The following is a 25670-nucleotide window of genomic DNA, read 5'->3' on the forward strand; positions in this document are numbered from 1 at the left end:
TTGGGTGATTATCTCAGCGAGAAAATTTGGCGGCAGAGCTGATAATTATGGTGTGGACTAATTGTTTTAGAGGTTTAATTTTTTTTCTAAAAAAGAAAACACAAATTTTTATCTTAAGCCAAATTGCAAAGTTTTATAAAGTCATTAATGTTTATTAAAAATTTTTTTTTCATTCAAATCATAATTTTGGTGTGGCGTCCAGTATCCGTTGTTCTTGATGAATGTCTATGATAGAACCATAACATCATTTATTTTAACTAAAAATGCATTGTATTTTATTCTTCATTAGTTCAAGTATTCTTATAAGAATATATAAATAAATATTAGTACATGAATTTATACTCAAAACTAGGCACTAAAAGTTGTCCATGTGAAATTGGCAATTTTGGTGGTAAATATTGAAGATGTTTTTTGTGGTCGAACGAAATGCAATAAGACCAACAAACGTGGTGTTAACCTGTGCGTTTAGTTCCGCTCCTGCACTGAGCGATGACACACGTGCCATATCTTGCTGGATCTGTCCGCCAAGCACGTAAGTATCTAATTTTGGTGTGTTAAAATACTTTTTAATGCATTTTGGTGGTGTAATGTAACTAATCGATGGTGGAAGTCTCAATTGGCGTAAGGGACAAAATACCGAAAATCACTTTTAAACATAAAAAATTAGAGTTTTTTTTCTCTGTCGATTGGTAGTATTCAAGTTACGATACGGCCCTTACTTTTGCTGTTATCAACATTTATTATTTTAAAATAAATAGCTTAAGGGACATGATATAAAATATTTGAGCTGAAAAATGGCGTAAATGTATTATTTTTTTAATATTTGGGTCGTAAGGGGCTGTGGCAGTCTCATATGTCCTTTACGACTCGGCTATGTCGTTAAAAAAAAAAACAACAAATATAATAAAAGGGCGTATGGGTCAATTATTGTTTCATTGCCTTTACACCCCAATATTTTATAACGAATAGATAAAAGCAAGAAGTTGTTGGGGCGTAAATACTAACGCGTCTCCTACCGCTTCCACGCGCCGAGCGTTGCGCATTGCACATTCGGTCAGTCGTGCCAGACACGTCAAACACGGAGGACGTATTTGATTGCCTACGTTTGTTCTTTGTCAACGCGCGTATTTTTTTAATAAGATGCCAAAACAAAAAGAAGATTAAGTTGATGAATCCCCTAATGGCTTGACGTCGAGCTAACATTTCCGTAATGGAATTTCAGTCAAGGATGTTGAGGTAAATTTCTCTTAGCTACTTTGTTTATTTTAAGCTATCCTGACAGCTGTCCTGACAGATCCTAATAAAGAAGCCTGTGCCCAGCAGTGGGACGTATATAGGCCGAGATGATGATGCATATATAATAAAATTGGCTGTATAATTAATTATGTATGTTGAGAGTTAAAAATGGTATAATCGGAACGTCGTAAGGGACATTAAAAAACAGCAATTTATAAAAAAAAAATACTTTTATGGGCGTAAGGGGTATAAAAAGCAAGAGCTAGAGTAAATTGTCGCTCGTAAGGGACAGTAGCAAACAGACATTAAAAAAAGGTGTAATTGGTACGTCGTAAGGGCATTAAACAACAGCAACTTATAAATAAGGAATACTCTTATGGGCGTAAGGGACATCAAAAGCTAAAACTAGAGTAAATTGTTGGTCGTAAGGGACAGTAACAAACAGACATTTAAAAAATTGAGGTTACTTTATGGGTGTAAGGGGCACTTAAAGTAAAATACCTTGCTTGCTTCTTTTAGTTCATTAAAATACCTTGTTAATGTTAGGTCGTAGGAGGCATCAAAACAGATGGTTTTTAGAACTTGTAGTGATTGAAACAACAACTCAAGCAAGCATACTCCCAAATGTGCAAGAAATAGTGCAAGCAAGCATGCAAGAAAGCATGCAAGCAAGCATGCAAGCAAGCAAGCATGTAAGCAACCACCTAAGCAAGCTTGCAAGTGAGCATGTAATTTTGTCAATCAACTCAACAAACATGCAATTTTATCAGCCTGGGTTAGATGAACATCGCGGCTACCCCGATCCCGCGATGACGGTCTATGGTATCTCCTCCAGCGCTCATGAAGCGGGCTGGCGTCCCACTCCCTCACAGCTGCAAGCAGTGTGTTGGAGGAAGCATAAATAGTGCAAGCATGCATGCAAGCAATCGTGAAGCCAGAAGGCAAGCACGCATGCAAACAACAAATCAAGCAAGAATACTCAAAAATGTGCAAGAAATAGTGCAAGCAAGCATGCAAGCAAGCATGCAAGCAAGCAAGCAAGCATGTAAGCAATAATGTTAGTACGCCAGTGGTGGTAGTGAAAATCAGTTCATCATCATCGTCATCAACAACATCATCAGTTCGTTTATCGCTATCCTGCTGGAACTATGCTATTTTCCGGTATAAAAACTTATTTACTTGGCGATTTTTAACAGCTGCAATATCTTCCTTGACCCTCTCAGCTATAAACAAACAAGTCAGCCATAGCCGAGCATTTGTTGGAGTCAGGACCAAACCACTAGATTGAGCTTCACAATCCCAAAATTCTGACACGCAACGTCATTTCTACTCAAGAATGGTACGTGAAGCAGTTGACATAAAAAAGCATAAAATGTCAACCGGGACAATGGATATAAGCTTTCATCTTCGTGGAATCCTTTATTAATAAGTGTCGACGTCGGGATGAGTGTTGTGAGTCGGTGTGATGAGGTGACAAATAAAAATCACCAAGTGCGGGTAGTTCGTGATACGAGTGCTGGTACTATTAGTGATCAAGTGCGGGTAGTTCGAAGGACTCCCGCTCATAGTCAAAATACCACAAACGGGACTTATCGCGCTATTATTACACAAGTAATACTTACCTCGACGTTTCGGCAACGTTACAGTTGCCGTGGTCACGAGTAGACTGAAGTGTGGGGTGTCAAGTGTGCCTAGCAGCGCGAGTTCTTCGACCTACCCGCACTTGATGATCACTAATAGTGCCGGCACTCGTATCACGAACTACCCGCACTTGGTCACTTTTATTAGTCACCCTATCACACGACACACAACACTAACAACGTCCGATCGTCCCTCCGAACATTCATCCGACGCCGACAATTATTAATAACAGGATTCCACGAAGATGAAAGCTTATACCCATCGTCCCCGGTTGAAATTCTTATGCTTTTTTATTTCAACCGCACCACGTACCATTCTTGAGTAAAAATGACGTTCCGTGGACAGAATTTTGGGATTGTGAAGCTCAATCCAGTGGTTGGCCCTGACTCCAACAAATGCTCGCTATGGCTGACTTGTTTACCTGGCGATTTTTAACAGCTGCAATGTGTTCCTTGACCTCTCAGCTATTGTTCTTTTCGTCTGTCCGATATAGGAACTACCACAACTACAATCAACCCTATAAACACCCGGTGTTTGGAAGGGAACGACATCCTTGGGTGTCCTAATATGCGTCGCAAAAACTAAAACTAAAACTTAAGAAAATGTTACAAATTACATATTATTTAAGGGGACGTGCAAAAACTATGGCTTTTGCGCGTTGTTTTAAATAATTAAAGTGGTTCTTTGAGTTAATTCACTATTTTTTTAATTTTACTACTGGAACTTACCTCCAAATATGTAGCAAATAAAATATATGATGTCCTATAAGACCAAAAATCGGTTACTACATTATTTATTTATTTACGGTTTATGAGTGTAAGGGGCTATGACACCCGTACGTCACGGGCGTAAGGGACAGCTATTTTTCTTATTAAGCTTTTTACGAAAATGTCTATAGTTTCACGTTGAAAGCAAGAAAATTCAAGATTTTACGTAATTATAAACGTCCTGCTAAGTTAAACATTAACAATGCTGTGAGGGTTTGAAATTACCAAACTTCTTTTCGCTCTCCTGAAAAGTAGCATTTTGTCCCTTACGTCAATTGAGACTTCCACCATCGTAATGACTTAGCAATACTTGTTTTTGTATGAAGTATATGCGAGGCATGTTAAAAGTTTCCTTTTTAAAATATTAAGTTAAATTGAAAGTGAATGATACGGTTTTTTTTTTAATCATTTTTTATGCACATTTTCTAATTTTGGTGGATCAATTTTGGTGGTTTTGGTGGTAATTGAAGCCCATCCACATAATTATAATTTCATTTTTAAGCCTTTTACATTTAAAACTTTGCATTTACAACATTCTTTGACTTTTGACTTTGAAACTTAATTCATTTTTTAGAATGGCTAACCGCAAGAAAAACAATCAAGAGAAGAAGTCCTCGAAAGAATAGTACATTGTGTCTTAAGGGCGATAAACAAGAATTACGAACGAGAGTCTATTAGAAGCCCGAAGTCGAAGACTGAGCTTTAGTTAGTCGATGTTCGTAATTCTAGTACCGCCCGTGCGACATACAATGTTTTTCATCACATTTGCGAGTAAAATTGTATACTTATTTGTAAAAGAAAAACTAATATTTTTTTAAAAATTGCCGATACCGCTGACTACGCTCTTGGCAGCGCCAGCCTCCGCGCCGCCCTCCCCAGCCTGACCATGCGCCCGACGTGCTCCTGCACGCCAGCACGACCAGCACGCCATGCAGTATCACACTCATTTACCGACCTTGGGCTTCATGACAAGAAAATTAGTACCGCAATGACTCATTTACCGACCACGGGTTTCATGACACGCACATTAAGGTCGAGGGTTTTATTTGGGGGGTTGCAACCATGGTAGCCTGCATGTTACGACACTGTTTAAGAGCAAGTGTGATGAAAATATAATTGCATTATCATCGACTTCGGGCTTCTAATAGACTCTCGTTCGTAATTCCTTATTTACCGCCCTTAAGACACAATGTACTTTTTGTTACTACGAGTTAAACATTGTATTTTCGTAGAGATTTTGGTACAATAAAACGATTAATAAAACATTTATTTTCTTTTATATCCAGCAGACAATTTGATCAAGAAAAATATTTTTTACCTTGAAATAGCACAGTACATCTAATTTTGGTGTAGATGTGCAATTTTGGTGGCCAATATATCTAATTTTGGTGGGTACAAGCAATTTTGGTGGTAATCAAATTACTAAAATCATAATATCTCCAAAACTACTATGTATAATGAAGGGCCATTACGACACAATATTTATTATGACTTGTAACGTATTGTTGATATATCATTTTGACTCGGACAACAAAAATAAAAAAAGCCACCAAAATTAGGTAAATTTCAAGCTTGTTGAAATTCACCCGTTTGACATAACTCTTTTTTTCTCTAAAACCATTTATTTTTCAGAATTGTTATAAAACAAACCTAACCTAACCTATAGAGTTCTACAGGATGACCATTTAAAAAATTATGAAAAACGTACGGTTTCAGCGGGATTTTTTTTATGACTAACAATAATTATGACAAACATTACATTATGACTTATAAGATTATGGCAGTCGAAAGGATCCCGGCTATTACTATTTCACCCATTGAATTAAGTATCAATTTCGGCTACCGCCATTAGGTAATTTATTTAAGGGGATCCCATGCCCCAATGACCTTCGATCTGAATTCCTTAGTTTTCTAATAAGAATAAGAATAAGAAGAATAAGAATATTTATTTGCGAAAATGTAGTAGTAAATACAGTTGGAGAAGCGTTTTTGAGTGCGTACATTTTACTTAAACAAGCATGCAAATTTTACTTATAAACTATTGATTTGTACCATATTAAATAACATTAAAATACTATATTATGTCAAACTCAGAAGATGAAATTTAAAGTTATTCGCTTATGATGAATGATTTTTGTATCTTATTATATTAACAACAACGGCTTTAAGCAATATAGTATCCCATATTTACTTCAAAGTTCATTGCTTTCGAGATATTTGGCATCAAAGTTGAACAATTTTAGGCCAAAAACCTGGGTTTCTGGCCATAAATTTGTGTTAATTAGTTTCAAATAAAAACCCTCGACCAGTTTTTAGAGACGTCAAAGACGAACCCAAATATGTAGATTTCGTAGTTAGATCTTTCACGTCAATAGAGATACGAAATAAGTGTTTTTACAGACAATGTTTAAAAATCATACAACATTAAGTATGCATTTTTTCAAAATCCGGTAGACAAAAATGGAGATAAAAGATTGGAGAACCATAATTTTATTGCTTAGTAGCGACATCTCTTGTCTGGGTGAGCGGTTGGTTCCGAAAGAGTGTGACGTCTCTCGATGAGAGCGGAACATAGATGTTGCTAGTGCTGCTGCATAAGTAGCGTAGTAGAAATAAGCAACCTGAGATATGTATGCATAGGAAAATTAGTGTCTAGATTCCTGTCCACTGGATTGCTGAGGACCTGGGTTCGATTCCCAGCGCTGGTCTCTTTTTCTGGTTTTTCTGTGCATCCATGTCTCAGTTTGTATTTTCGATATTGGAGAACCGATAGCCGTTTGACTTATAAGTATCTATCTAACTATCAGTAGTGCAAAACTAGGAGATACGATTCAAAACTTGTCAAAAATCGATGAAAACCTCAGGTAGCCCCTTATGAAGTCAAAATTATCTTATATATAACTCAACTATATGTTTACAATTCGCGTAAAGTCTGTCCCTGTAGAAGAGTGCCCAAAAGGCTGGCTGCACTCCCGGGCTGGATTGTGGTCGAATACGTCGGGCCAGAAATGCGCTAAACCTGTGGTCATTGGTAATTTCATTAACATTCGATTATCCTGACATTTACTGTTGATGTTAATGTTTTCTATTTTAACGGCGGATTTTATCAAAATTTAATTTATCGAACGTTATGATTGTTATCAGACATTCATTAATGCAAATGGACACATCGTATTTTGCCGGCTGATTGGCTGGGATGCAAATTTTTATGTTTTTATGGTCAAATTAATACCCTTTCCGTGGGAAATTATAATAATTGTGCATAGCCGTTAATGTATATTGTGGATCGATCGGAACGTGGTTTAGCGAGTTAAGTTTAATTGGGAATATTTCGGGTGTGCTTGAATTTTCTTCCTACCAGTGTGTTATCATCATCCCAGCCTATATACGTCCCACTGCTGGGCACAGGCCTCCTCTCAGAACAAGAGGGCTTGGCCATAGTTCCACGCGGGCCCAGTGCGGATTGGGAACTTCACACGCACCATTGAATTGCTTCGCAGGTTTGTGCAGATTTCTTCACGATGTTTGCCTTCACGCAAAGCTCGTGGTGAATTTCAAATGTAATTCCGCACATGAATTTGGAAAAACTCAGAGTGCGACCCGGGGTTTGAATCCACGACCCTCTGTTTGAGAGGCGATAGGTCAAACCACTAGGCCACCACGGCTTACTAGGCCACCACGGCTTAGTGTGTTATATTATACCCAAATGCGAAAATTTATGGATTTGTGTTTGCGTACAGTTGAACCATTTGATTCCTGTTCCTGACCCACCGCAGAACGTTCTCACAGTAAGTGTCATAATAAATTCCTAGCTAGTGTCGCTGCTTAAGTAACTAGAAAAACCGGCCAAGAGAGTGTCGGACACGCCCGAAATAGGGTTCCGTAGCCATTACGAAAAAATTAAGTAATATTTTTCTATTTACTCTTAAACTACTATACATACTACTACTTTGATGTACTTACTTACATCCTGATTTTTTCAAAATTTGCACTTTAAAGTTGAATATTGCGCAAACAGCTCACTGAATCGAAAAATTGTTTTAGCAATTCCCGAATGGTTTTCAAAGACCTATCCAACGATACCCGACACTAAAGGGTTGGATGAGAACACCCCCACTTTACGTCTATGGGAGGTAGGTACCCTAAAAAAATTTTTTTTAATGTTTTATTGTACCATTTTGTCAGCATATATCGATATATACATATATATTTACATATATATCCGTGCAAAATTACAGCTTTCTAGCATTGATAGTCCCTGAGCAAAGCCGCGGACGGACAGACAGACAGATATGGCAAAACTATACTAAAAAACAGGCTGAAATGTGTGGTGCTTGGGGGTGTGTCTAGACTTGTATCTTGTATCCTGCAATAGGATGTGTAGCTAGCTTCTTCGGAAAGCTTCGCAAAGTAGCAAATTATATTATGAAACATTACATTATTTAATTCAATGGCCCCTTATTAACTGTACCTACAGACGTCAATTAGGGCGAAGAGATAAGCCGGAGTGAGTTAGGGTTCCATTCACCGCACAATTAGCTTTCACCATCGGATGTGGCGGAATTTGGTTTATGCTAGTACTTTTAACCTCTGCTTCACATACTTGAAGCATTTAGCTCTAGCAGTTGAATTGAAATTCTGGGATTGTACTGAATTCCCGTAGGAAATACTTAGTTACATTTTGGACTTCATTTACGTTTTATTATAAAGAACATAATGTTTCTCGACCTACGTCTAGATTTTGAGAAATTTACTTCGCATAAAATATACTTGGCATAAAGGTCATTTCGCAAAATTTTGTGTAACGAAATCATCGCACCACTATCCTAAGGAAAACCTTATAAAGAAATGAATTGCTAACAAAAAAGTAGATTAGAACTGTGCCATCACAATTAAGCGAGAGGTATCAGAAAAGTATTTAGGTTAGGTTAAGTTAGAACTGTTACTCCATAGAGAACTTACACCCTCTCACCACACAAGGTAAATGGCCGAACAAGATTAACTATGTGAAATGAGTTTCATACAAACGATGTTATGTAATATGAGTTTCGGCGGCATGATAATTATGCCAAACGATACTATGCGTTGCGAGATTATGCCAATAAAGTTAGCACCAACCATAAGGTATTTCATCATCACCATCATTAACATATCAGCCATAGGACGTCAACTGTTGGACATAGGCCTCCCCCATAGACCTCAAGTGGCCTCGCTTGGAAGCGGCTTGCATCCACCGTGAACCCGCGACTTTAACCAGGTCATCCGTTCATCTCGTTAGTGGACGTCCTACGCTGAGCTTACCGATCCGCGGTCTCCACTCGAGAACCTTTCGGCCCCAACGACCATCTGTTCTCTTGCTGCATGGCCTGCATAATATAATAAGCTAATTCGCTTGGCTATGTCGGTGACCCTTGTTCTTCTGCGTATCTCCTCATTTCTGATTCGATCCCGTAGAAAACCCCAAGCATAGCTCTCTCCATAGCTCGTTGATAAGGTTTTTACAAGGTGATAATGGTAGCCAGGTGTTCAAGAACGAGAATAGCGAAGCTGATTTCATTTTTGGGCTAAAACAAAACCAGTGTTCGAGACCAGTTTCTCAATCAAACCACATTATAGCTGGACAGAAATTAATCACCAACAGGCTTGGCACATTAAACTTGTATGATCTGCTTATTGACTAGATGTAAGTAACTGTTGTTTATAACAGTAGTATAAGCGGATCCCGAAATTTTCGTGGTATATTCTTGCTGTCGTAAATTCATAATGGTTAATTCTGAGTTTCGATATTGCATTCAAATTCACGCCTCATTCATGCCACAAACAGACAGAGATACATTGGTTTCAAGCTTATAACACCCCTTTTTAACCACCGACGCAAAAAGAGGTATGTTATAAAGACCGCTATGTGTGTCTGTGTCTGTGTGTCTGGCTGTGGCACCGTAGCTCTTATACGGGAGAACCGATTTGAATGCGGTTTTTTTTAATTTTAAAGCAGGTTTTCTAGCAATCGTTGTTAGACTTTTGTTGTTGTTGTTCCGTTCAGCTGTTTTTGATATATTGAACTTTGAAGTGACAAAGTCGGGGGTTTTCCAACTTTTCGTTGGTTAAGTTAGTTTGCATTCGGGGTTAAAAAACGCAACTTTATAAGATCAATTTCTTGCCCATCTGCCAACACAACAACGCTTTGGTATTTTTGGGACCCAGTCGTTTTGCTGAAAAGTCTTTTCGAGATGTAGTTTACTGACGATGTGGTCATTTTAAGAACCAGTCGTTTTGTTATGAAGTTATAGGGTTTTTACATAATGTAATTTTACACGATATGGCTAACAGGCGCTAGCTAAACGGTCTGTAGCCTCAGTAGTCCATAGATTAGTAGTCTCTCGCCCGCCACCGCATACTATGTGTTACTCTGTTAGTAATAAATGGAGTCAAGTACAAGACACAACCAACACAACATAACACAAGAACACAACACAAGTACCCACAAGAACCAGCAATTAACATATCCCTAAACATAGGTCCACGTCCACGTCCCGTGGTGGCCTAGTGGTTTGACCTATCGCCTCTCAAGCAGAGGGTCGTGGGTTCGAACCCCGGCTCGCACCTCTGAGTTTTTCGAAATTCATGTGCGGAATTACATTTGAAATTTACCACGAGCTTCGCGGTGAAGGAAAACATCGTGAGGAAACCTGCACAAACCTGCGAAGCGATTCAATGGTGCGTGCGAAGTTCCCAATCCGCACTGGGCCCGCGTGGGAACTATGGCCCAAGCCCTCTTGATCTGAGAGGAGGCCTGTGCCCAGCAGTGGGACGTATATAGGCTGAGATGATGATGATGAAACATAGGTCGTTCTGAGGTCAGAGGCCGTAATGTCTAACGTTTCTGACGCTCGCCATCGCAATCAACTGACAGATTTTTCATACAAAAACTGTCATTTGATTGCTATCGAGTGCGTCAGAAACTTTAGACATTACGGCCTCTAGGCCTCATGACGATTTGGTCATTTTGACAATGTAGTCATTATGATAACGCTTTAGTGACCGCGTGCAGAGAGCGCTTGCGTGAATCAATCATGCATGTTGTTTATAGATTACCTAGATTGGTTACTGGTCTGTACCAAGTCTAGATTCAGGTTATGTCTGACCATCAGCACAAATCTAAATGAGTAATCTAGTCGGTGATCGATTATAAACCCGCTTTCTAGTTAACTGCAATTATAAATAGGTGAGAAGTGAACTGACTAGATAATCTTGTCTTAGTATGTGAGAGCAAGTTAACTATCCTTTTCTTACTTATAGTAAATCTGTCTGTCTGTATGTCACTGTCTCACGCTTAAATCGCTGAACCGATTTAGATGACATTTAGTATGGAGATAGTTTGAGAGTTGAGACTAGCTTGTGTATAGTACAGTTAAGGAAACTGAATCACGTGACAGGGTGGAATCTTTTCATAATTAATTTCGCTATCATTTCTTTGGCAGATGTATGGGATGTCAACATGACTTTAGTTGCACAAAGGTTTCACCTTGGTATGTTATTCAATTTTTTCGACTGTACCAAGTACTGAAAATAATAAGTTCCTAACACCTAGAATGAAGTATTCCCATCTCTTCTTTCTGCTCCTACAGCAGTATTTTATCTCGAGAGAGCAAACGAACCGAATCGTTCCGAACTACTCCGAATAAAATATGACCTCAAACTAACTAGTCCACTCAAACTAGTACATTCAAAGAGTAATTAAGAGCGAGATAGCGAAAAGAAACGGAATGAATGCGAGCCCTCCACAGACTATATAAACTAGTGACAATCCTGAATTATTAAAAAAAAATCGACAGCAGAAAATAACATCTCATCCCATTGTATCCTAAAGTCCGTCACTCCATAATGACAATGCAGCCATAACAAGAACCTATTTAAACAACTCCAAATCAAAGCTAGCTTGCTTGTTCACACTTTCTTCTGATCTCCGTCGCGCTCTCACCACAGTAAAAACCAAAAGAAAGAGCAGGACAGCAGACGTAAAATTTCTCAGTAGCCTGCAATATTTGCCGAACACTCGAAAAGTCGTTGGCTTTTCCAATTTACTTGCTCAAACGCAGGTGCTTTATCAACAGTACAACCAACACCAAAAGTTATGAAATTTAACTTTTAAAAGTGTGTAAAACATGCTCTACGGCAGTAACTTTAGAGTTGTATTTAATAAGTTTTTAAACGCCTTAATACTTGGGTATTGGATGATTGTACCTTTTAAGCTATTATGTTGATTTAAAGATGGACAGACAATAGTGTCATACTCATACGTATAAGATAAGTGGGAAGGGATGGGAATGACAGAGATGTTGAGAATGTTCCTAAGACTGGGTGTTGTTAAGCCGAGTTTAGACTTGCAAGAAACATCGTGCATGTTGCATTACATTGCGAGATCCTAAAGCCAACGAGTTTGTTGTGGTCAATCGAGCGCCGCAATATAATGCAACTTGCACGATTTTTCTTGTAAGTGTAAACTCTGCTTTAGTTGATCATAGAAAGTTTTCGAATTCACATGATCGGAAAAAATTGTTTGATTTCAGGGCTCCTGAATTGAAATACAGATTGTATTAAATAAAATTAGACAGTAAAAAGATTAAAATGTCATTGTGATTTCGATTAAATATAAAATCAAAAATAGTCCACAAATTGGAAAAATATTATACTTTACCTCATTTTTTTAACAAAGTAAAAAAAAAATAGGTATGTACGTATATTTTGTATAAAAATTTCAATGTATAGATACGCAATAATATTAGAATAGACTTTACTTATAGTTAGAATAGACTTTATTGAGTTCAGTCTAACCAAAGACCATATAAGGCTTAAATCCAAGATAATTGGTCCCTTGTCGGTCTGATCTGAACACGTTAAGCTCATTACCACCCGCTAATTAGCTAAGCTGAGTCTAATCAGCCTTTAACTGTGCCTCTAACTATGGCACTGTTCGAATGCATTGGAAAAACGTCCGGATTTAAACGAGAAACGCCGCACGGAGGAAATTAAATTAATGTACAAAATAGTAAACCTATTGGATTTTTTATAGAAATTTGACGTTGAATAACTACGTTTACTAATACTAACTACGTCTACTAATACGTCTAGTTAAATACTGTACAAATGTAGGAATAGGATCTTTATTCAAAAATCAAAATAAAATAGTATTTTTATCAAAAAGCCGCCGATGTCTTACATGTTTTTTTAACTCCCGACGCAAAAAGAGGGGTGTTATATGTTTGACCGCTATGTGTGTCTGTCTGTGGCACCGTAGCTCTTAAACGGGTGGACCGATTTGAATACGGTTTTTTTTATTTGAAATCAGGGTTTCTAGCAATGATTCTTAGACATGTTTCATCAAAATCGGTTCTGCCGTTTTCGAGATATTGAGCTTTGAAGTGACAAAGTCGGGGGTTTTCCAACATTTTGTTGGTTAGGTTATTAAGGGCCTCACTCAATGATGAATTTCCTAAGCTTTCTCGTTCCGAGAGGAGGCCTGTAAAGAAATCATCATCATTATCTCGTCATATAAGTCCCATTAAAGGGACAATGGGACGTATATATGACGAGATGATAATGATGATTGTTTTGATTTACAGATATAATTTTTTTAATCACTTTGTAACGTTCTCACAGCATGTTTCATAACAAGTTTCCTTCTATACGTTTCATGTCTCCTGTTAAATCCATCGAATCTTTTTGGAATTTTCAAATACTTCTAAACTAATAAACGACGTCGCTTTTTTCATTTATATTAAAAAGTTGAAATATAACTCATTACTCATCTAAATTGGCTGCAATCGGATAGCCCGCCCGCTGGCAGAGTACGAAGAAAGTTTTTAAAAAGGTCATATTTTATACTTTTTGAACACTCGCCCAGAATTTATTATCTTTAATAATACCTAACTTTTTATCAAGTCAATATCGTTCTTCTGACTGTTTAAAAGAAGAAAATGTACCTTTTCGTCTCTGTCTTCTATAATCAGTACGTTTTGTTCTACAATAATCATAAGTTGTGATTCACGGATCATTTTTGTTTGGCTGGTTCTTTTATTAGTAAGTTAGGTATCTATAATAGGAGGTCTACCTTTTTACCCCACTATCCGAAGGAGGGATATTTTTTTTTACCTGTACCTATAAAAATCTTTCGAAATTCAAATTCAAATCATTTATTCAGTAAATAGGCCGCAATGGGCACTATTACACGTCATTATTTAAACTACCAGCGCTTTTGGAAAGACCATCACTGCCAAGAGGAATGCGCCGCAAGAAACTTGGCAGTCATTTTTTTTTCAAAATATAATAATTACAAATAAAATAGTTACAAACTAGGGTTCCGTAGCCACGACGAAAAAATTAAGTAATATTTTTCTAATGATTTCGTATTTTATACGGAATCTTCCAAGTTTAGGTATATTTAATACCTTAGGCTGCTATTTATAAACTACTAATAATTCTCAAGCAAACTTAGCCGTTATAGTTTTCCTTGAAAGTTTGATATACTTACTACCATCCTGATTTTTTTCAAATTTTTCCGCTCGATTTTAATGAAAATTTGCACTTTAAAGTTGAATATTTCGCAAACAAATCACTAAATCGAAAATCGTACAGCAAACCCCTAATAAAAGACCTATCCAACGATATCCCACACTATAGGGTTAGATGAAAAAAAAATCATCCCTACTTTACGTCTATGGGTACCCTAAAAAATTTTTTTTTTAGTTTTTTATTGTACCATTTTTTCGGGATAGTTTACATATATATCCGTGCAAAATTACAGCTTTCTAGCATTGATAGTCCCTGAGCAAAGCCGCGGACGGACGGACAGACAGACAGACAGACATGGCGAAACTATAAGGGTTCCGTTTTTGCCAATTTGCCTCCGGAACCCTAAAAACGTATGTACTCTACGTCGTTTATTCTATTACCCTTATACTTTTAACGTTACGATATTTAATTTAATGCTATGCGGGTCCTGTGGTCAGGCACTATGTAGTATACCTCAGAATTTCTCGAACGTTCTCAATACTGGTGGTCTCTATAATGACGAAAGCCAACGATGATAACGACGGAGAAAAATTCAAGTTTTCCAAAGACAAGCTTACTTCTTTCTAAAAGAACATCGAAATATGTCCATCCGTTTGAGAGCGATGCTACGAGTACTGACAAACAGACGGATATTTGCGTCAAACTTATAACACCCCCTTTTTTGTGTGGGGGTTAAAAACAATCACAATAGCTTGTCATCTATTTGGACTTGGACTAAGTAATTAAATTATGATGTAGATATAGTCAATTCCAGTCGTTGCTTGACTTAAGGTTACCCCCTTTTAAGACCCCCCTTTTAAGATCCCCCCTTTTTTAAGAGTCGGCAAAGGATGTGGTTCTTGACCGTTCCCGTCATTCTTTTTCCAGAGACCACCACCGAAACCATAGAGTAATACAATACACGGGAAATGGAGCACCCTCTCAGCGCCAATTATTACCTTCAAATTAGTCGTACAGTGGCGCCATCTATTAATTGTGAAAACCAACGTAGCTGCAGTTAGGTTTTGCGCTACATGCTTATGTATACGGAATATTGTTTTGTAGGGTCCCTTCAAACATTCAAACAGGCAAACGTGTAGCATAGATTTTTGTAAAACATTGTATTTTGTTATCTTATGCTGCTGATTAATCAATAAATCATTATTATTATTATTATCTTCAACAGTCTTCTGGTCTTTGTTCAACAGTGCGTCTTCCTGCTGATGATGATGATAAAACTAAATTATTAGGGTTCCGTAGCCAAAACGGCAAAAACGGAACCCTTATGGTTTCGCCATGTCTGTCTGTCTGTCCGTCCGCGGCTTTGCTCAGGGACTATCAACTAGAAAGCTAGAATTGTTGCACACGAATACATATGTAAACTATGCCGACAAAATGGTACAATAAAAAATTAAAAAATAAATTATAGTACAGTCACCAGCATTAATATCTGACACATCCTTCCGGCCCTAGATATAGATTCGTATCAGATATTTATGCACACTTGTTGTGTCAGATATTGGTGCTGGTGACTGTACCTCCCACAGACGTAAAGTGGGGGTGATTTTTTTTCTCATCCAACCTTGTAGTGTGGGGTATCGTTGGATATGCCTTTTAAAACCATTAGGGAGTTGCTAAAACGATTTTTCGATTAAGTGATTTGTTTGCAAAATATTAAACTTAAAAGTGCAAATTTTCATTAAAATCGAGCGTCCCCTCTAAAATCTAAACCGGTGGGTGGAAAAAATTGAAAAAAATCAGAATGGTAGTTAGTATATCATACTTACAAGGAAAACTATAACGGTTAAGTTTTCTTGAGAATTATTAGTAGTTTAAGAGTAAATAGCAGCCTAAGGTATAAAATATACCTAAACTTGGAATATTCCGTACAAAATACGAAATCCTTAGAAAAATATTACTTATTTTTTTCGTAATGGCTACGGAACCCTATTTCGGGCGTGTCCGACACGCTCTTGGGCGGTCATAATAAAACTCATTATAATCGGAGGCTAAGATCAACTTCGGGTCGCTGAGCAGAGCAGTCAGTAAGTACTTACTACAGTCACTAATCGATGACGAGAACTCGATATTTAATCGGATGATTCCACCGCTTAATCGATTAACCACCAACCCTTTTAATGGCCAGCTTTTTGCTCACAATTAAGGTCAATGTCTTTAAAAACAAGCCTTTTTATAAAAGTTATACAGAAATGCTTTATCTTTTGTAAAAATCGCTTGAAAAGTGTCAAGAACTTAATGCAAAGTATTATTATTATTTTTTAACGACTGCACAAATGTGGTGTAATTTTCTCAGAAATTGTGTTTGGATTTTTTGGCAACAAATTTTAATGAGTGAATCGATTTTATCGCGAAGAAGTCTCAGAGCATCCTGTATCCAAACGGATATATTTTATTATAAAACTGGAATTTTAGTAAATATTAACTTTTTTATTCAATTTGCAAAGTGAGATTTGAATTATAAAGAAGTTCGCATTTGACTGTTCTTGATATAGGACCAGGGATGGTTCGAAACAGGCGAGCATATTTCGACTACAAATGCCTGTGTATTAAACGATATTGTAACGGATAACTCACGTCTTAAATCGAGTTTAGCTCGACATGTTTCGGGCTATTTCGCAGCCCTTCTTCATAGGAGACGCGACTCGGTGGCTGCCGCAACACCTGTGCCGTGAGTTATCCGAGTTATCCGTTTAATATGAGTGAGTCTCACGGTAATTTCATGTTCAAAATTACAAATGCCTGTGTTTGAAGCCATGTCTGTCTGTTCGTCTGTGGCATCGTAGCTCTCAAACGAATAGACCGATTTGCTTGATGAAACTTGAAATGGCAACGGCAGTCCTTCAACTTTTCTAAGTTATTACTAATTGCTTAGAGTACTTAGTTAATTCACTAAAAGTAGACTTACTTTTTAAGTAGCAATCAACTAATTTATTTAAAAATAAGTTTTTTTTAAATACCATGACATTGTTTTAGAAAAAGAAAAAAACGTAAGTAATCGATTAAAACACCGCCGCGACAAAACCATCGATTAATACTATCAATCGAGCCCGCATTACACATCTTCCTTTAAATTACAAAACTAAAGCCAGCTTCTCACGTACCTACAGTCGTTATGCATTTAGAAACCAACGAGTAGCACAAGCCGTTTTATTACCTGTCGCTCAGTACGTCCTTTACTGAATCAGTCGCTGAGAAAGGGACCTACTGACCAACAAACGAGAAACTAGTAGGTTTGAGAAAATTAGCAATCTCCGTGCACCCAGGCACAGACCTAAAATGCATTAGTAGGATTTTAGGCAAACATTTTTACGTACATATCGCTTCGGTACGCAATTCTTATTATGCTACTGATATCATATTGACGTTCATACATCTGCCAAAGATATCATAGCGAAATTAATTATGAAAGACAGAACAATAAAGCTACCTAGACTGGCATATTGACTTGTAACTGCTATTTGTTATTTGGTCGTACAATTGACATTGTACCTCAGGCTACAAAAGGCTATAGAAATGTGCAGTATTTAATATCCACGTCAGTTTTTGCCAGGCGTGTGTTAATCTGTAGCCAGCTTTAAAGATGTAATCGAATATCGGATAAACTCCAAGCAATTTAACACTGGCCGTGAACACGCTGCCTTAAAAAAGAAAAAGAAAGATGGCGGCGCGGTCAGGACAAGATGGTATCTGGTATCTGCTACCGTTTTGTGCGCAAGCTTCCAGCAAATTTATTGATACGGATTGAAGTTTTTGGATTAAAGGGACTTGTGATTTGAATTGAATGATCGGTGTGAAGTTATTGTGGATACGACCCACGTCCCACTGCTGGGCACAGGCCTCCTCTCAGAACAAGAGGGCTTGGGCCATAGTTCCCACGCGGGCCCAGCGCGCATTGGGAACTTCACACGCACCATTGAATTGCTTCGCAGGTTTGTACAGGTTTCGACTACGTTTTCCTTCACCGCAAATCTTGTCCTGTCCTGTCCTGTGTGTGCGTGTTCTGTGTGTTATTGTGGATGTTGGTTGGTGATTTAAAAAAAAGAAGAGGAACGTAAAACCCCCTTCTTTCCTATCATCCCCTTTCGAAATCAATTAAGAGTTTCGTTCCATTCTCCATACAAACGTAGTCCCGGTCTCATTTGAAAACTAAGCAACAGAAATAGATGGATTGAAAATACAAACTGAAATACAGATGCACAGAAAAACCAGAAAAATAAGACCATCACTGGGAATCGAACCCAGGTCCTCGGTATTCCGTACCGCGTGCTATACTGCTACACCACTACCACCACCACCACGCTAGAAATAGATGAAATTTTGTAAATAATGGACTAGACGTAATTATCTATGCCTGTGGTTTTTCAGATTTTCATATAAATGTGTAATATGAGTGTTTTTGTCTGTCCCTGACTGAATGCTCCTCTCATCCACTCAAAGGTTGACTGGTAGAGATCCCTTAAAGGGATAAGTTCGCCTTTGTACATGTATTTAATTGTTTGTCATCTGTGTTTGTTTACTTATTTTGTACAATAAAGAGTTTACATACATACATACAATATCAGAATTACAGGAGCACAAAAGTCGACAAAAAAAAGATGTCAACTTTGCACGAGAATTACAGACTAATAAAGCATTTTTACAAAAATCGAAAAAGCCACAGGCATAGAAAATAATTTGAATATCTTGATTGTAAAATATCATTGATTTCTGTGCTATACTTTTCGTATAATATGAGGACAAAAAACCCAAAATTCAACCGCCCAAATCTTGAAAAGCCTACTGACTATCTCGATATAAATTACGGACGTCGTTGCGGAAGGCATGGGGGGGACGGCTGCGAGCGCTTATGTCACGAGCGATAAAGACAGCAATATCCCAAACGAATACCTAACGCGGCCGCCGGCGGCAGGGAAACTTCTCTTTAAAATTACGCGCAGATTTTTTTAAAAGCATTTGACTAATACGTAATGTGTTTTTGTGACGCTAGTTGGCGCTATAGTAACGTAAGATCCGTTTTAACACTTTGACATTTGTGTCACCTTTGTGATTGGTTAAAAAACTAAATTGATATAAAATTAAGCCATCCATTGGGACAGTGGCGATCACTCGTACACTAACCTTAAGCTCATTTGAATTCACACGCCATAATTATAACCTTTTAATTTAAGCCAGTATGTTAATATAACTAATACCAAAGACTTGTGACGCAAAATACCCAAGTGTGGTTGTCTTACCAAAATTATATTATAATCACTGCCAAGTTTCTGGCGAAATGGTTATTTTCAAAACGTAATGTTGCCAATTTGAATAAATTAAGCTTAATTTGATATGACTGTGTTGAAAATAACACAATGACGAGCGGAATGTAATTTGTTCTCCGCAGTATATATTGAAACAGAATCATTTCGGTTCTTTTCGCATCAAATAATGTTATCATCAAGATACTGTTGCTTGGAGACATTATATTTTTGGGATTCCGTACCTCAAATGGAAGAAACCCTTAAAAGAACACGTTTATCAAGATCTTAGGTATTTCTCAGGAACGCGTAATGTATTAACAATTGAAATATATAATGAAATAATAGCATTTGCCGATTGTCTGTCGACGATTTGTTTATAAGTATAGCTATTTCGCGGAAACTACGCAATTTTCCGGCTATATTATGTCCTTTCTAGGATATCAAACTATTTGCATGCCAAATTTCATCTAAATAGGCTGGGCGGTTTAATCGTAAAGATGTAAAAGACAGACAGACAGAGCTATTTCCGTATTTATGATATTAGGCGGCCTATTGCTTACCTTGGTAAATCTCCATATAAGGTGAACGTACGAGTGGTCGTCTCTGTCCCAATAGTTGGCATCTTTAATCTTATCTCATTAGCAATAGAGATGACAGCAGGGTGTCATCTACTGGGCATTAGCGTGTCGAGCTCAAGAGATAATTCTGGAGTACGGTTGAGCTCAAGAGATGTTTCTGGAGTGCGGTCGAGCTCAAGAGATGTTTCTGGAGTACGGTCGAGCTCAAGAGATGTTTCTGGAATACGGTTGAGCTCAAGAGATAATTCTGGAGTACGGTTGAGCTCAAGAGATGTTTCTGGAGTACGGTCGAGCTCAAGAGATGTTTTTGGAGTACGGTCGAGCTCAAGAGATGTTTCTGGAATACGGTTGAGCTCAAGAGATAATTCTGGAGTACGGTTGAGCTCAAGAGATGTTTCTGGAGTGCGGTCGAGCTCAAGAGATGTTTCTGGAGTACGGTCGAGCTCAAGAGATGTTTTTGGAGTACGGTCGAGCTCAAGAGATGTTTCTGGAGTACGGTTGAGCTCAAGAGATAATTCTGGAGTACGGTCGAGCTCAAGAGATGTTTCTGGAGTACGGTCGGGCTTAAGAGATGTTTCTAGAGTACGGTCGAAGAGATGTTTACTTTGTCGCAGTCACTTCATGTTTGAACTTTTGTATTTATAAAATTGTTTAAAGGCATGCATAGAGAAAATCGAAAATGTAAAGATGTCTTTGACCTGGTTTTCTATAAAAAAATAACATGAAACTATGCAATTAAAAAAGCCGTGGTGGCCTAGTGGTTTGACCTATCGCCTCTCAAGCAGAGGGTCGTGGGTTCAAACCCCGGCTCGCACCTCTGAGTTTTTCCAAATTCGTGTGCGGAATTACATTTGAAATTTACCACGAGCTTTGCGGTGAGGGAAAACATCGTGAGGAAACCTGCACTAACCTGCGAAGCAATTCAATGGTGCGTGTGAAGTTCCCAATCCGCACTGGGCCCGCGTGGGAACTATGGCCCAAGCCCTCTTGTTCTGAGAGGAGGCCTGTGCCCAGCAGTGGGACGTATATAGGCTGAGATGGATGGATGGATGCAATTTCACAAGAAGTAAGGTGAACAAACAAGTGAAGAAAAAAGTTCGAAAATCACTGATTTCAAAACATTTTAAATAATTATTTAGAATTTATACGGCACCCTTTAGTGCCCGTTTCTAACTCGGCCGTTATTTTTGTGAGCCCATACAAAAATCCAACTATGGACAAAGAACTATAGAAGCACTTGAGCTAACTTTTATGACTAATAAAAAACTTCGCATCGCATGCGTTTGCAGAACATTCCTCAGACCCTGCATTGCGCTCCCTCGCAATTACTTGACCCATTCACATCGCCTCGCAAACCGCAAGAGTTGTGAAATTCCAAGTAACAATATGGCAGCCATTTTCACAATACCATACATATATGACTTATATGCAGCGAACATCGAAGAAAGTTTAATGGTGGCACTAAAACGAAAGAATACCAGCGAGAGTCAAGGTTTTTATGGTTACTGGGAACTATACTTTGAATATTAACGGGTATTGGAGGATGTACAGAAAGTATAATAAAAAATTAAGTATGTGACAAAAGCGTGAGCATGAGTGAGAGAGTATAATAAAGATTATACACGCAGTTGAATGATTTTTTACCTTATACTTACCTACATAACCAGCAACTGGAAGGGGCCAAATAGTTCCTACTTCAAAGAGATTTTGGTAATGTAATTGTTACTCAATGTAGGTTCAAGAAATTTAGGTGCGACGACGAGCGATGCGACGAGGAATGTTCGGTACAATTGCGATCTAAATGCGCGAACCGAGCGAGCGAAGCAAGCGGGTCGTGGCAGGCGGCCGGCAAATCGCTGGGATTTAATTTTGGTAGAAAATAATTTGGCCCGTACCAGTGCTGGTAAAGTTATGTAGAAAAATTCAAAAAAATACACACACACACATTTTTTATAACTGTACTTTTTGTTGACTGTACTTGCATTGTCGCCCAAACTACATTTGCATACCAAATTTCACGTCGATGCTATTAACCGTTGAAGAGTTCCGTCGTGCGGAGACGATCCTGGCTGGACTACCAGGATGTCACTACTAGATTATTGTTTGATTATTGTTTATACTATTATTGTGTAATTTAACTTGCAACATTTGACTACAGACAGACAGACAGACAACGGGACAGGTGAAACTAAATAAAAGCTTGTAAACTTGTTAAAACATACTAACAGTACATAATAGTCGAATGTTTGTCCTAAAAAAATTAGTTATGTCTAATGTTACTCTACTATGTATATAGTATTCCGGCCATAGAAAAATGTTCAGTCATAAAATTTAAAAACTACTCACTCATTGCAGCTAGTTATTGATGTCTGTGACACTGTTACCAGCGTCTTGGTCGTGGTGGTGAGCCTGTCTCCTACACACTTCCTTCTTTCACACTCGTTCAACACTGCATCTTCCCTCAACGGCTGCAACACCTCCTTCACCTTATTCGGCCCCGTCTTCACCGTCGATCTCTCAAACCTCAAGTTGGCAGTTGTCTTCCCATCAGTAGAAATCTCAGTAGCTTCTGTAACTATCGCACCTTTTCTAGTTCTAGAAACTACTTTAGAAGACTTTCCGACAACGTTACCTTTTTTTATCAATTCTTCATTGGAGTCTATTATCTTCGGTTGAGGTAGACCGTTTTCTAACATACTTTTGATACTACTAGAGTTTAGATTAGTACTTATAATATTATCTAAATCGACTTCGTAATTGTGTTGAATAGGTTGCCGTCTTTGGTCTTTCTGCCATGTTTTCATTCCATATATAGGTTCTGACTCAACACCAAAGGCGTAATCTACTTTGCTATCATCTGTTACGTTTTCTATTTCGTCTGGAGCAGGTTCTTGTGTTGTGTCTTCGAAGAAGTCATCAGTTAGTTCTGTTATCTGTGCGCCTGGACGCTTGACGTCTGTTAAATCGAAGTTGATGAAGTTTTTGTTGATGTTCTTTCTTCTTCCGTAAAGCTGTCGGTAGTATTTTTCTTGGTCTCCATACATCCAACAGACCTTCCACCATTGTTTGCACATCAGGATATTGGCTGAGTTTGAGGATTTGACATGGCGGGTCGCTGTGGCTGACATTTTGGTTGTTTTCTGAAATAGTTGTGATGAAAATTTAAGATAAGGCTTCGTTTTGAAGAACCAAATTGTTGCCGATGAGATTGCAATAACCTAAAAATTTTAATGTTATTTTGTTTTAAAGTTTCAACAGTTTTAAAACAGGTGTTTTAGTTTATGCAGATTTTGACAAAAAAAAGATATTGTAAGTATGTAATTAAGTTCCTTAGTCACGCGCACCTAAGTATACAACATTGTCTAAGAAGTTCCGAAAGTATAAGAACTTAAGAACAGTCAAAGATGGCATGATAAACTTTTTAATAAAGATATACTCGTATCTTTAGGAGAAAAATATTTTACGGAAAATTCTTACGTAGTTAAAGTAAACCCGTTCAATGCAAATAAATAATTTCATTTCATTTCAAAAGTCAAAGGTTTGGACCGTCTGATTTTTCTGAACCGGTATCGTCAATACAGCTGCACCAAATTACGTCGACAAAATACAGAAAATAACACAGCGACTGGGTTGCAGACATCGTTGTTGCCAGGGTTGCTACAAAGTAGTACTTTTAGTTTAGTACGGTTTTGCAAGTTATTGGTTCGAACGTTCTAGCACCGATTCCTTGTCTACTCAATATTTTGGATTAACAAGCGCAGCGTAGGACGTCCACCAACGAGATTGACGGATGATCTGGTTAAAGCCGCGGGTTCACAGTAGATACAGGTCGCCTCCAACCGACGAAGCTGAAGGTAAGCCAGCCTATACGTGTGATATGATGTCAACATTTTACTGGCAAATGCTTTAAATTAGGCTTTATTGTAGTTTTTGACTTACACACAATACTTAAGAGGTCGGATACATCAGGAATGTATTCTTGTTTGCTATAAGAATAAGAATTATTTATTTGCTAAAAGCGTTTTTAGTGCATATATTTTACTTTTTTAAACAAGCATTTTACTTTTTATTGTTTATGTTTTTGCTGTTCTTATTCTGTTCAATTTCTTTGCAATTGAAGTGAAAAGCGAAGTGTTCAACTCATTCATAAAACCCATCTTACTCTCGCTTTAACTATCACTCGCCTGCGGCTCGGGTGGATATAAACGTCTCGGCTAAAATGGCGCCTTTTATACAATCACAAGTAATTTGTACACGATCTTTCTATTTAGGTACTCTTGTTCTATTGCGTTAAGACCCTAGGTTTCTGGCAGCCCTCAACCCAGCCTAACCCGTCATTACCCCGCAATCTTCTGCAGCGTATTACGGTTTATTTACCTCATCTAGTTCGTGATTTACCGTTTAATTGGGCTGTCAGGATAACACAGGATTAACGGGATCCTGAAGAGTTGCGTGAAGATAACGAGGATTGGCCACTAGTGTTGGAGATTGAGGATGGCGATTTGGTATTGCCGGCAATGATACTTGTGAGGTCATTGAAGGAGTTATAGTAGGTAACTAAATTTTATTACATACGTATAAGTGAATGCTTGTGCCCCGTGGTAAGTTAAGATATTTCCGGGATGAAATATAGCTTAATAGCTGTTGCAACTTCGTCTGCGAATTCGTTTATCGCGCGCCCGTGGGAACTAAACTATTTTCCGGGATGTAATTTTATCTATGTTCTCAAGGTCTCAAACAATGTAGATCCCACGCGGATCTGCTACGGATTGGGAACTTCACACTTTGAACCCACGATCCTCTGTTTGAGAGGCCATAGTATACCACTAGGTCACCACGGTTTACCAACACGGAAAGTTAAAACACATGTCAACTCTTGGCACACTCATTATCACTAGACGCCTAGACGGTGTAATGACTCAGTATAGTAGTCTGTCGCTATGAAGTCAATCCTGACACCTGTCATCCTGATACTAAATACGTCAATGTTTTTGTTATGATTGTTTTTTGAGTCTTTTTGTATTTTTTATTTCAACTCCAAATTTGTTACTACGGTCATCCCGTGAAAACCATATCGAAAACACAAACTGAGACATGGATGCACAGAAAAACCAGAAAAAAAGACCAGTGCTGGGAATCGAACCCAGGTCCTCCGCATTCCATGCTGCGTGCTATAACTGAACACCCTACACCACCGCTGGACAAAACAAAACAAAAAGCAACCTAAGATATGTGTGCATAGGAGAAATTTTGTGTCTAGACTCCTGTCCAGCGGTGGTGTAGGGGTTATAGCACGCAGTGCTGAGGACCTGGGTTCGATTCCCATCCCAGCGCTGGTCTCTTTTTCTGGTTTTTCTGTGCATCCATGTTTCAGTTTGTATTTTCGATAATGTTTTTGTTTTTTGACGATTCAGTATGGGAGTGACACGTGTCAGAATTGACTACTTAACGGCGGACTACTGTTGTAGATAATATGCCTATATTGAAATGTTCAAAAGTGTCTAGATAAAAAGTACCCCTAGATACTTTTCATAAGTGTAGAATCTCTCTTATCACAAACCATAGTCTGAAATCAAGCCGCACGCGCAGATAGCGATCTACGCAGGTAGCTTTAATGTTTGCGCAGTTAATTGCGA

The 25670-nt window shown here is 38.2% G+C and overlaps 1 protein-coding gene across 6 annotated transcripts in view; it reads right to left on the reverse strand.

Annotated features, from left to right (window-relative positions):
• LOC141435369 (uncharacterized) overlaps positions 1-25670 on the reverse strand; it is a 758872-nt gene that overhangs the window by 276706 nt on the left and 456496 nt on the right. Inside the window, exon 2 of one of the 6 annotated variants that reach the window (XM_074098077.1) lies at positions 22381-23174. The exons of the other annotated variants lie outside the window; for them this stretch is intronic. Coding sequence (XP_073954178.1) covers positions 22381-23162 — 782 coding nt within the window. The 5' untranslated portion in view covers positions 23163-23174. The remainder of the gene's footprint in view (positions 1-22380; positions 23175-25670) is intronic. 6 annotated transcript variants of the gene reach the window in all.

Source organism: Choristoneura fumiferana, chromosome 14 (assembly GCF_025370935.1).
Source record: "Choristoneura fumiferana chromosome 14, NRCan_CFum_1, whole genome shotgun sequence".
Taxonomy (NCBI): Eukaryota; Metazoa; Arthropoda; class Insecta; order Lepidoptera; family Tortricidae; genus Choristoneura; species Choristoneura fumiferana.